The sequence below is a fragment of the Oncorhynchus nerka genome, linkage group LG9a, assembly GCF_034236695.1.
Source record: "Oncorhynchus nerka isolate Pitt River linkage group LG9a, Oner_Uvic_2.0, whole genome shotgun sequence".
NCBI lineage: Eukaryota > Metazoa > Chordata > Actinopteri > Salmoniformes > Salmonidae > Oncorhynchus > Oncorhynchus nerka.
Genome location: NC_088404.1, coordinates 58,504,868 through 58,516,900, shown reverse-complemented (window position 1 = coordinate 58,516,900; position 12,033 = coordinate 58,504,868). Strand labels below are relative to the sequence as shown.

At 43.9% G+C, this 12,033-nt stretch overlaps 1 protein-coding gene and 1 pseudogene across 1 annotated transcript; one reads left to right on the top strand and one right to left on the bottom strand.

Annotated features, from left to right (window-relative positions):
• LOC115134592 (protein unc-119 homolog A-like) overlaps positions 1-5,469 on the bottom strand; it is a 44,885-nt pseudogene extending 39,416 nt beyond the window's left edge.
• A 2,393-nt stretch (positions 5,470-7,862) lies between these two features.
• On the top strand, positions 7,863-11,235 carry LOC115134812 (beta-crystallin A1-like). Its single transcript, XM_029669002.2, has 5 exons — positions 7,863-7,935; positions 8,738-8,929; positions 9,176-9,317; positions 9,654-9,796; positions 10,589-11,235. The coding sequence occupies exons 2-5, from the start codon at positions 8,760-8,762 to the stop codon at positions 10,734-10,736; spliced, it is 603 nt and encodes a 200-aa protein (XP_029524862.1). The 5' UTR covers positions 7,863-7,935; positions 8,738-8,759; the 3' UTR covers positions 10,737-11,235.
• Positions 11,236-12,033: the final 798 nt, after the last annotated feature.

The following is a 12,033-nucleotide window of genomic DNA, read 5'->3' as shown; positions in this document are numbered from 1 at the left end:
GCCCTAGACTTGGACCATCTATCCCAGCCCCTCTGCTGAACGTCACCCCTGTGCAACTCGAGCCTGGCCCAGGGGAGCACCTTTATCCGTAGATCATGTTCTTTCCCTCGGCTAGTCTGATGAGCAACACATTTTATAAATTGATTATCAATATAGGAAGCAAGCTACTAATATACGTTTGTTTTTTAAATGTTATATGTAAATTGCAAGTAATTAAAAGTAATTACTGAAGTTACGAATGGGTACTGCTAATCCTGTAGCTTTATCAGTAGAATATTTGCATTAGCTACATAGCTACTACAGAACCATTTATTTCGTGTTTCTCTCTCTCTCTATATCTATATATATATATATATCTTATTTGCTTGACATGTTGAAGATAATAGCAAGGGGCTGGAACTCAAATCGCTAGCGGGCAGGCCCACATGGGCCAAGCTTGCAGTACGTCACCGAAATGTGTGTAGATTCCCACAGTGAACTGTCATGAACCAGCTCGAAGTCCGTAACAAAAAGGGAGACAATGTGGAGATAAGGAATAACAAAATATATTTATTAACCGAGGTAACCTAAATACAATTAACAATGGGGTGTGTAGTCAGTAATCAGTAGTGTAAGTGAGTGGTTGCGTACATAGATGTGATAATGAGAGGTGTTGAAAGGTGCCAAAGCAAACAACCAAAAAGGCCACAAAAATGCCACAACCAAAATCCGACAGTGTGTCTGCATGGAGAGAGTCTCCTCAATGAATGGGGAAAAGGTGTATTTATCCCGGGTGTGTCCCATTTCGCTGACGACCCTCCCAGCTCCGCCCACCGACATCCTAATAAGGAAAACAAGAGCAAAGAGAAAGAATTCGGCAGACAGAGTGGGAGGGTCGTCACAGAACTAAATGAAAGTCACTGACTGTCAGACTCCTGTCTTGTCCATTGTATGCTCTGTCAGAACTCAATAAACTCACACACAAACACTGACTGTAAGGCGTCATTCTCTCTCTCTGTCTGTCTCCCTCTTTCTCTCTGACTGGAAGAAATGGTGCCAGCCGCTGAAAGAGTGAGATCCCTTTGTTCTTCAGGGGACAGAGGACACAAGGCCAGCAGACAGGCAGACAGCGAATGAGCCAGCTAGCAAGCCAACGAGGCAGGCAGACAGACAGCCAGGCGGACGAATGGACAGAGAGAGACAGACTCTTCCTCCTGACACAGAGAGGACTGTCTGTGTGTGTGTGTTCCTGTTAGGCCACAGAGAGATAGGCTGCTGTAACCATGGAGAGATTTTCCAAGATGCTGCAGCCATCCAAGCATGACTCCCCTCTTGTCCCGACAGCCCCGAGTTGGAGCTTGTCCCGGCCTGGGAGTTGGGCTCATTAGGGTATTCCCAGCTGGAGATTGTTCAAAACTACTCTTGTTCTGTTTCTATGGCAGTAGCACTGTATAAGAAAGGGTTCTCTGACCAGGTAGAACCTTTTCACCTAACAAATAACAATTTTCTTTCATAGAAAGAAATTGGGGTGGCAGGGTAGCCTAGTGGTTAGAGTGTTGGACTAGGAACCTAAAGGTTGTAAGTTCAAATCTCGAGCTGACAAGGTACAAGTCTGTCGTTCTGCCCCTGAACAGGCAGTTAACCCACTGTTCCTAGGCCGTCATTGAAAATAAGAATTTGTTCTTAACTGACTTGCCTAAAGTTAAAATAGAGAAGGTGTTAAAAAAATGTTCTGAAGAAGTTCTGGATAAAAAAGGTTCCATGAGGAACTCTCATCCCTGTTGTGCAGAGGAAGAATCCTAATTTATAAGTGGATGGCTGGAGGTCAGAATGCTATCCAGAGGAACAGAAGCTGCTCCAGTTTCAACTGTTCTGCCTGCGGCTATGGAACCCTGACCTGTTCACCTGATGTGCTACCTGTCCCAGACCTGCGGTTTTCAACTCTCTAGAGACAGCAGGAGCAGAGACACTCTGAATGACCGGCTATGAAAAGCCAACTGACATTTACTCCTGAGATGCTGACCTGTTGCACCCTCGACAACCACTGTGATTATTATTATTTGACCCTGCTGGTCCTCTATGAACATTTGAACATCTTGGACATGTTCTGTTATAATCTCCACCCAGCACAGCCAGAAGAGGACTGGCCACCCCTCATAGCCTGGTTCCTCTCTAGGTTTCTTCCTAGGTTCTGGCCTTTCTAGGGAGTTTTTCATAGCCACCGTGCTTCTACACCTGCATTGCTTGCTGTTTGGGGATTTAGGCTGGGTTTCTGTACAGCACTTTGAGATATCAGCTGACGTAAGAAGGGCTTTATGAATAAATGTAATTTGATTTGATTAAGTTAAACAACAACCAGCAGTTTATAGGCTACGTGTGAGGGGATGGAGGGTGTTTGGATGGGCATCAAATGGCTCCCAATTCCCTACATATATAAGGAACAGGGTGCCATTTGGGACATCACCTGTTGTGTAAGAAGGTATTACTTAAAATAGTCAAGGGCCCTACAGGCCACCTGTTACCTAACTTCCTGGAGGTTAGTGGGGTTAGGGCTTCAGAGATGGATAGATATAGCTGCTAAACCACTCTCTCTCTCCACGATGCATTCGAAAAGTATTCAGAAACCTTAACCTTTTCCACAGGAGTCACTACAGCGTGACGGGACAAGGACATCCCGGCCAACCAAACACTCCACTAACTCAGACGATGCTGGTCCAATTACGGGTGGTCTCATTGGTCTCCCGGTCACAGGTCTCGAACCAGCATTTGAGGCTCCTTTTATAAAGTTTTTAATGCTTATCAATTGCCTTACACAAAGTATCAAAATACTAAAATATTACACAGGCCTCTTAAAGAATTTCATTTAAATGTTACATTTATTTTTTGTTCACAGAAACATTGAGAAAATATGGAAAAATAAATAATGAAATGTTAATTATATAAAGCAGCCCGTGTAATCATCTGCCAGAGAGTAGCCCCAATCTGCCCGAGCACCAAGTAATACATTTGGGCCAGATAACTCACACCTGAATCAGCCCGAGCTCAATCCCCACATCGTAGCCATAAGTAATACTGCTGAAGGCGGTCCAGACTCGGGCCACATGACGTCGGCCGAGTCTGACTCTCAGCCGGAATCGGCCCAAATCCACTGTGCTAGCTGGGCAGTTTCCAGTAAACATCAGCTGTTGACAATCTATTGATTAACCAGAGAAGATGGAACGTGGTTACATTGTTGCAATGAATGCATGAACAGCGTGGAAGGGAAGGAAACTGTCTAATAAAAGAAACACCCTCTTTGCAACACTTTGCTTAGACCTCTTCACACTTCATTCACTGAATGAATGGGGTTTTATGTGTGTCTTATTACTAGGCTACCAAAAGCAGCCAGTCAATCGGTAAGCCTAGTGTGGTGTATGGACTATCGAACTTACTCTCGGTGATCTTCTGCAAGCCCAATACGTCCTCGGGAGTGATCGCCATGTTCCCGAGCAGTTCCTCTTCCGTGGTCGCCGGTACCCCCACATCCGTTGAGTTGCAGCCTTTTTTAACTTTCATTGCTGCTGTTGGGTTCTGGTTCGGGCTCGGGCTCGCAGTGGCCGTTGATGTTGTTACTGCTGCTTCCTCCGGTATCTCTTCTGACACAGCAACTGCCAGGATTATTACCGGTGGACTTCTTAGCGCTCAACGGTCCCGGCTGTTGCTTCTGCTGGTGCAAGAATAGCTCATTCTCTGTCCCTCCCCCCTTCTCCTAGCCCATGCCTGTAAGATACAAAACAGTCATCCTCCCTCCCTCCCTCTCCAAAGCCTGCACAGCTGCTGTCTGTAGCTCCTTGGTGCTTAATTCAAAGCCCTTCTTATTTCTGAGTTGAAGTCTGCCGTCTGCAGGAGATGATACTGCTATAGAGTTGCTCTCTCTCCTCCTAACATCGAACAAATCCACCTACAGCGCACTGTATGGCTGAAACAGTCTCTGGTGGGGTCGTCTGCAGGCTTGCAACTGCCTGGTAAAGATTGCAAGGCAAAGTGAGCGTTGTGCCTTTTCGTCGCAATTGGACAAAGGGAAGTGGCACTGGTTTGAGATCCAAATGCCCAAACTGCAGCTTCTCCACTAACATGTTGCATTTAAAAACAATGCAAGGATTTAGAGATCTGATATAATATTTTGTTTGATCCCTATTGGGCGCTACCCCGATCTCTCAATTATGTATGGTCCATTTGGATGTCACTCCAAAAATGTTTTGCCATGTCAGCTGAAAGGATACTGCCTGCTGATTTCCATCAAGAGAAGTCAATTAGGCCTATTGGTTTGTCAGAGGACCAAATAGATACATTAATCATGTGGGGTAGGCCTATAAACCTATATAGCCTAAATTTCTCCAGATTGTTTCATTATTTGCAGCAGGTGCATTAGGAAGTGCAATTGAGTAATAGGTCAGAACCACAACACTGAATGCCTTGGTAGTATTTCATTTGTCTCTCTAGACGTACTGGTTACCTCACACAATGTACCAATATTCCAGCTTGCCTAGGTAGCAGGTAGCAGGCGTAAAAAGATGCCTAAACGGAGTTCCCACTTCCATTTTTCAGGGGAAATGGAAGTTAGGTTGAATATACTGTATCCTGAAAACCTGTGAAGAGTGGGTTTGACTTTCCGAGACTAGTATTTCATTGGATACCACAGCCTATTAGTACCCTACCCTGTACTGACTAGACCGTGTAGTGTCACTGGACTAGACAGCAGTCTATACATCATTTGAGGTTATTTCCTATATGGTCATAGGTAGTGTATTAATAAAGTGGCCTTCTCTCCTTGCCTCTGCAATAAAGCAAATGCCAAAGGTTTGCAAAAGGTTTGCATTCATCTGGCTGGCCTGTTCTTTCAGATCGGTGAGAAGGTAGGTGCATGGTTATTAAAATGTACCATATGGTAAAATGGACAGGCCTATGCCAGTATGGCCAATGACATAGAGTCTAGTCCATGAGATTTCCAGTGAATATCCCAGACATTCTGGAATGTCAAACAGATTCTGGAATGTCACAGTTGTTCCACAAGTTCTCACTCATCCATGAGGAAATGCTGCATCCTACAGGCCAGCTGCCTCTACTGCAGAGCCAGTCACAGTGGACATTTCAGGATGGGTTTGTCATGGTTTGCTTTGTCATCAAGGCTGAAAAGGAGCATTTTCACGTTTTTCCTGAAGTCCATTTGTAAAAAATACATTGCTGAGTTTGTTTACTAGAATACATTTCCATAAAAGGTGCAATAACGGAAAGAGAACACTGCAAAAGAAAAGGGCGGACTCTATGATTGTGGAGAATTATTAGCAGTCTTTTCTTTGTGGATTATGTTGAGCTTTTTCAACCCCCAAAAATGTTTGCAGCAAGAGAAGAATCTGTTCATCCTAAACAAACAGCAACCTGTGTACATTTTCATCTGATAAGGTGGTTGTGTTTCTTAGCACAGGTCTAAGGTGTGTCTGTGCGCCTGCGTGTGTGTGTGTTGAATGGCTGATGTCTGTATACGGTAGAGTATATATGGTCACAGAGAGCTCCTCCCATAGGCTTGCTGACAGTGCTTGTCTCTTTGTCACTTCTGGGCTGCTAACATCAGCAGAAACACTCACCGACACACACACAGAGGAATACATGCTAAGGGTGTCACACGGACGCACACACACACACTCACGCGCACACACAGACACACACACATTGATATGCTTTATACACATACTAGCAACAAAGCCGCTGCACACCGAAACATCCAAAACATATGCATAGACCAACATTCACTGAGAAACACACACACACAGAGAAGTCTGGGCAATTTGCTGACCTCAGTAAGCTGTTCCCAACGAGTTCATTGTTTGGTGAGAGGAGTGGATGGATGGATGCTGTAGCCTCTGTTAGATGTTAAGCATTCTACAGTCCCACCAGTCTCTCGCTATACTGTTTTGTCCCATCTCTGCTTGTTTGCTTTAGCAGCACAATGACATACAGGGCATAGAGCCATAGAGATTTAGAATAGGCATTTTACTATAGCTCTGTCTTGTCTGATCTCCCATTGTACCAGACAGAGCATGCCTGCTTTGCCTTAAGTGTGGATGTACACCGTACTGTACATGGAAATAATGACAGCTCCACAATTCATGTTCATTTAGATTGATTGTAAAAAGGAGATGGAAAATTGCTCTGCCTCCAGCATATTGGTAAATGCATGCTTTCTAGAAACTAGTCCAAGACACAGTTTGTCACTGCTTTCAGCACATCCGTGCATTTACTTAGGACAGAGAGGGTACATACACAAGCATATAGACACAAACAGAATACATCTAGGAAGAATCTTGAATACGACTGAAATGTTGATGCTAATGTAAATAATTAGCTACATACTTAACTATGCACTACTTTAGAACACAAACAAATGAACAATGCCTATGTGAACAGTGAGTAACATTGACAAACAACTCTTCTGAATCTCATCCAAAAATGTCAACATTCTCCAGAGAAGAACAAATCTATTTTTCTCTCTGTATCCATGGCAACGAGCTCTTCTTTTTCTGTATCCATGGCAACAAGAGCGCTTCTTTTTCTCTCTGTATCCATGGCAACAAGAGCTCTTCTTTTTCTCTCTGTATCCATGTTAACAAGAGCTCTTCTTTTTCTCTCTGTATCCATGGCAACAATAGCTCTTCTTTTTCTCTCTCTTTTATACCACCCCCACATCTGATATGTTATTAAATCATGGTCCATTCTCACTAGAGATCAGAAATAACCAGCCAGTACCAGTAAACTGTACCAGACTTTACCAGTGCATAGATCTACCCAACCTTTATCCTCCATGGCAGAGACCAGGGTTATATTGCCCCCTCATTACCCCCTGGCATTGTACCACTGCCCCCTCATCCTAACAAATGTCCTTCTACTATTACCAAAATACTGATCAGTTATGTCATTCACAAATGACCCATAAAGTGTATTTTTGACCAACACTGTTACACTGAGATAAAAAATGCATAGTAAGTAAAGTTATATTACACTGTTATCATAATAAAGAGTTAGTTACTTAAGCAATAAGGCCCGAGGGGGTGTGGTATATGGCCAATATACCACGGCTAAGGGCTGTTCTTACGCACGACGCAACGCGAAGTGCCTTGATACAGCCCTTATCTGTGGTACCCCCAAGGTGCTTTATTGCTATTATAAACTGGTTACTAATGTAATTAGAGCAGTAAAAATAAATGTTTTGTCATACCCGTAGTATACGGTCTGATATACCACGGCTGTCAGCCAATGAGCATTCAGGCCTCGAACCACCCAGTTTATAATGGCCAATATACCAAGGCTAAGGGCTGTCCGACACAAAGACTTTTGCTAATATAAATTGGTTACCAACATCAATAGAACAGTAAACAAGTATTATTTGTTTCATACCCATGTTCTATTGTCTGATATACACACAGCTGCAATGCTGTTTCAATCAATCAGCATCCAGGACCCAAACTATATGATATATCATAATCATGTTTTTTTATACACTGAGTATACCAAACATTAGCAACATCTTCCTAATATTGAGTTGCCCCCCCTCCCCCACCTCTATCTACAGTGGTGTGTCTGTAAGTGTGTCTCTGTGAGCAAATGTGTGTGTGTGTGTGCATGTCCATTTACTGAATACACAATTAATCCATATATGTACACTCTTAAGGTATAAAGACCTGCCTTAATTATTTCTGTGTGCGTGCCTGCGTACGCCCATGTATGCATATGTATGTGTGTTAACCCCATCTCAGGCAGGTTCAGGCTCAGTAACAATGGATCCCAAAGCAAAGTGCTGACAGTGAATCGGGTGTGGCTGACCCCCTAGCCCCAGGCCCCGGGATGTATATATACCCACGCACACACCTCTCTGGCAGACCGCTCAGTGGAACCCTGTGACACACACAGCTTACGTTTTAGGTAGGTCTGCTAGCACATAGCTCCATGTTTATCTAACAGACTTAATTTAGTCCTATCTGTTTGGATAGGTCTGATCTGATGGGCTTTGACACATAGCTTTAAAAAAAAAAAAAAGAACTATAAAGCTGTTTTATCGGAGATTCTCCGTTGACCATGTTTTTTAGTACTGGACGTTAGGCTTCAGGCTTGATCTATGTCCCGGATGCCGGCCCATAGACTTCTGTTTGTCTGTGTGATAGAGCTTCGCCGGGCAGTTAGAACGGGACTACAGGGTAGTGTTCCCAAATGATGTGTCTGGAACCAGTGGTAGGTGGTGACTGGGAGTTCTCACTGAAGACTTGTTAGTATCAAGATACATTTTGTTTTGTTTTATTTGGAGGATTACAATATTACTATTTGAAAGGCTTCAGTTTAGGTGGATCATGGTATAAAATAGTCTGACAACCATTGAGGCTCTGATGACAGGGAGCTTCAGTGGAGAGGTATGAATGACTGGTCATTATGCATAGACCACTCTGTTTATTTAATAGGGCTGGTCAGGCATCTGTCTAAGGCTTTACCTCATGATTCAATGAACTGTGTTGTTCTGTAGTTACAAGTCAGTGGACCAGAGGCTATGGGTCATTCACTGCGAGCTTCAAGACAGGGTGGGATTTCATGGTGTAGACGTCCTAAAAATATATTTTGTCAAGAATTAACTGAATTATTTACATGTATATCAGACTATTTCCGTGAGAGCTTCTATGTTTTTATACAGTGATGAATGTCTATGTGCGTCTCCCTCCCTCCTCTCTCTCTCCAGGTCAGCACTGAGACAGAAGGACATGATGGCTCTGACCAAACCTATGAATACCATGCCCATGGGCCCATGGAAGATCACAGTGTACGACCAGGAGTACTTCCAGGGAAAACGTATGGAGTTCACCGCCTGCTGCCAAAACATCATGGAGTGTGGCATGGAGAACATCCGATCCCTGAAGGTTGAGTGTGGAGCGTAAGTAGTCCCAAAACCCTTTACACTGGGCACTAACTAATCACTCTCTCTCCTTATTCATCTCTTCCTTCAATTCTCTCTCCATCCATCACTGTCTTTCCTTCCTTGATTTCAATCTCACACTTTTCTCTTTACCTCCCTCTCCCTACCTTCCTTTGTCTCCCTACATCGCCCTCTCTCTCATTCCATCTCCTTCCATCACTATCTCCCTCTTTCCATCTCCCTTTCTCTCCCCCCCCCCTCTAGTTGGGTGGGTTATGAGCACTCCAGTTTCAGTGGCCAGCAGTTTGTCCTGGAGAAGGGAGACTACCCCCGTTTCGAGGCCTACAGCGGCAGCAACTCCTACCGCATCGAGAGGATGATCTCCTTCAGACCCATCTGCTCCGCTGTGAGTCACTCCACATTATCACAGATCATCACATTATCATGGCAACATTATCAACAGTATCTACAATACATTAAATCACACTTCAATACTTTACTACATAATGAACATAACATACCATCATATTACCATGCCAATGTTACCAGATTATATTTACACTGCATAACATTGTATAACCTTACAATACATTCAATTATCAATAACAATATATGAAATACTATAAGAATGTAAACTGTGTGTTAAAATGTCTCTCTCTTTTCATCCCATCATCTCTCTATCGCTCATCGCTCTCACCATCCCTCTTTTCTCTATCTATCTCCTTCTCTCCATCTCTATCAGAGCCACAAGGAGTCCCGCATAACCATCTATGAGAAGGAGAACATGATTGGCCGCCAGTTTGAGATGTGTGATGACTACCCCTCCCTGCAGGCCATGGGCTGGTTCAACAATGAGGTTGGATCCATGCACATCCAGAGTGGAGCGTAAGAATACTAATGCCATGACAGGGACACTGCCACTTCATACTAAATATACTACCACTGCTACTTCTGTAAACAATTGCCCCCGCTACCGTAATGTCCGGACTATAAGCCACTACTTTATTCCCACACTTTGAACCTCGCGGTTTATACAATGACCCGGCTAATTTATGGATTTTTCCCGCTTTCACAAGATTCATGTCACCAAAAAACTGAGCACCGTCACATAATGTGACGTAAATCGAGCGTGCTCAAACTTCCCATCATTCTGATTACGGTAGTAATTTTGTCACCCTCATCATGGCAAAGACACGGAGAAATGCATATGATGCAGCTTTCAAGTTGAAGGCGATAAATCTGGCTGTTGGAAAAGGAAATAGAGGAGGAGGAAGATAGTGACCAATGACTTTCTTGGTAGGCTACTGTTTTAATTTTTGTTACAAGCCGTGTTTCGTTAAAGCCTATTTATTTTTGTTACAAGCCGTGTTTCGTTTAAAGGCTGTGTAAAGTTAATTTGTTTCAATGTACCGGTAGGCACCTGCGGCTTATAGACATGTGCGGCTTATTTATGTACAAAATACATATTTTTTAATAATTCAGTGGGTGCAGTTTATATTCAGGTGCGCTTAATAGTCCAGCAATTACGGTACTTGTACACTACCGACCCAGACCAATCTCTACTACTAATAATGACTGCTTCTACAACTCGTGCTACTACTGCTAGTACATTTCTAGCACAGACTCACCTCACAGTAACAGTGTATCTGATTGGCCTGCTCTCGTCTCTCCCTGTAGCTTCGTGTGCTACCAGTTCCCCGGCTACCGTGGCCACCAGTACATCATGGAGTGTGACTGCCACGGAGGAGAGTACAAGTGTTACCGTGAGTTTGGCTCCCATGCCCAGACCCCTCAGATCCAGTCCATCAGGAGGATTCAGCACTGAGCAGGAACCACCTTCATCCCTCCTCTTCTACTCCTCCTCTCCTTCTTCTTCTTGTTTTACTTCCTACTCCTCTTCCCACTCTTCTCTCCCCTCTCCAACACCTCCTCTCCCTTGCCCCTCCCAGTTCCACTAATCAGGCTAGTCAAGGCAAGATTCTGGGCCGGTCCTCAGGTGCTTACTGACGACGTTACATGTTCATGGCACAAAAGGAAAAAACAGACAAAAAACAAATTGAAAGAAAGAAAGATAGAGGGAATAACAGAGCTGAGAAAAACAGTACCATGGAAGAATACATTTGCGACTCCTCCCAGAGGCTGGTCGCAGAACTATGAAAACACCTCAGGACCTTTTGCTCTTCTTCATCCACATCATCATCAGCTTCTTTTTCACCATCATCATCACTATTGCCTGTCACTGTGGTTGTCATGGTAAACATTGTATGAGATTGATGAATAAAGAGAAAGCGAGAGACAAGACAATGACTGGCTTGTAACTCACACTGCGTTCGTCCTGTCCCTCCCTCGCACGCGCACACACGCGCGCACACACACACACACACACACACACACACACACACACACACACACACACACACACACACACACACACAAACACACACACACACACACACACACACACACACACACACACACACACACACACACAAATATTGGGGAGAGGGGGGATACAGATGAGGCTTGGCTTGGGAATATTGTACTGCATAGTGTCTTGATTGAAAGGGGTGGAGACGAAGGATTTATGAGGGGGGCGTGGCAGGAGGTAATACAATTTGGTTATAAAATGTTATAGCTGTGGGGTCGCCATGATATGATTACTTTGATCCGAACATGCTCTGATCTTTTTATTTTTTAAATCCATTTTGGCTATATATACGTCACAGAACGTAGGGTTATTTGTTGTGACACAAGATATACCCAGTCAAACAGCTATGGGGCTTGGTCAAGTACCCACCATGTAGATTAAAACACCCGAGAAATCTATCAAGGGGTCTAGTCTACTAAGGCCACCAAGAGGGTCCATCCGGATAATGAAGACGCAAAGATTGTGTCATCGCCCAAGAAACCAATGCCTAATTTGACACAAATTCTTCAAATACATCCAGACATGTTGGGGCACGAGTGGAAATGTTCAGATGGTCGTATTGGTGGTGTTTTCATGCCTTCACAACCTATGCTTACATTTTACTCAATGAAATGAAGGCAAGGAATTTTGTAATACATAAGGTAGATTTTTACCTCAAGTGAACGGAGGGTGTGTTTTGTGTGTCTCAGTCAAA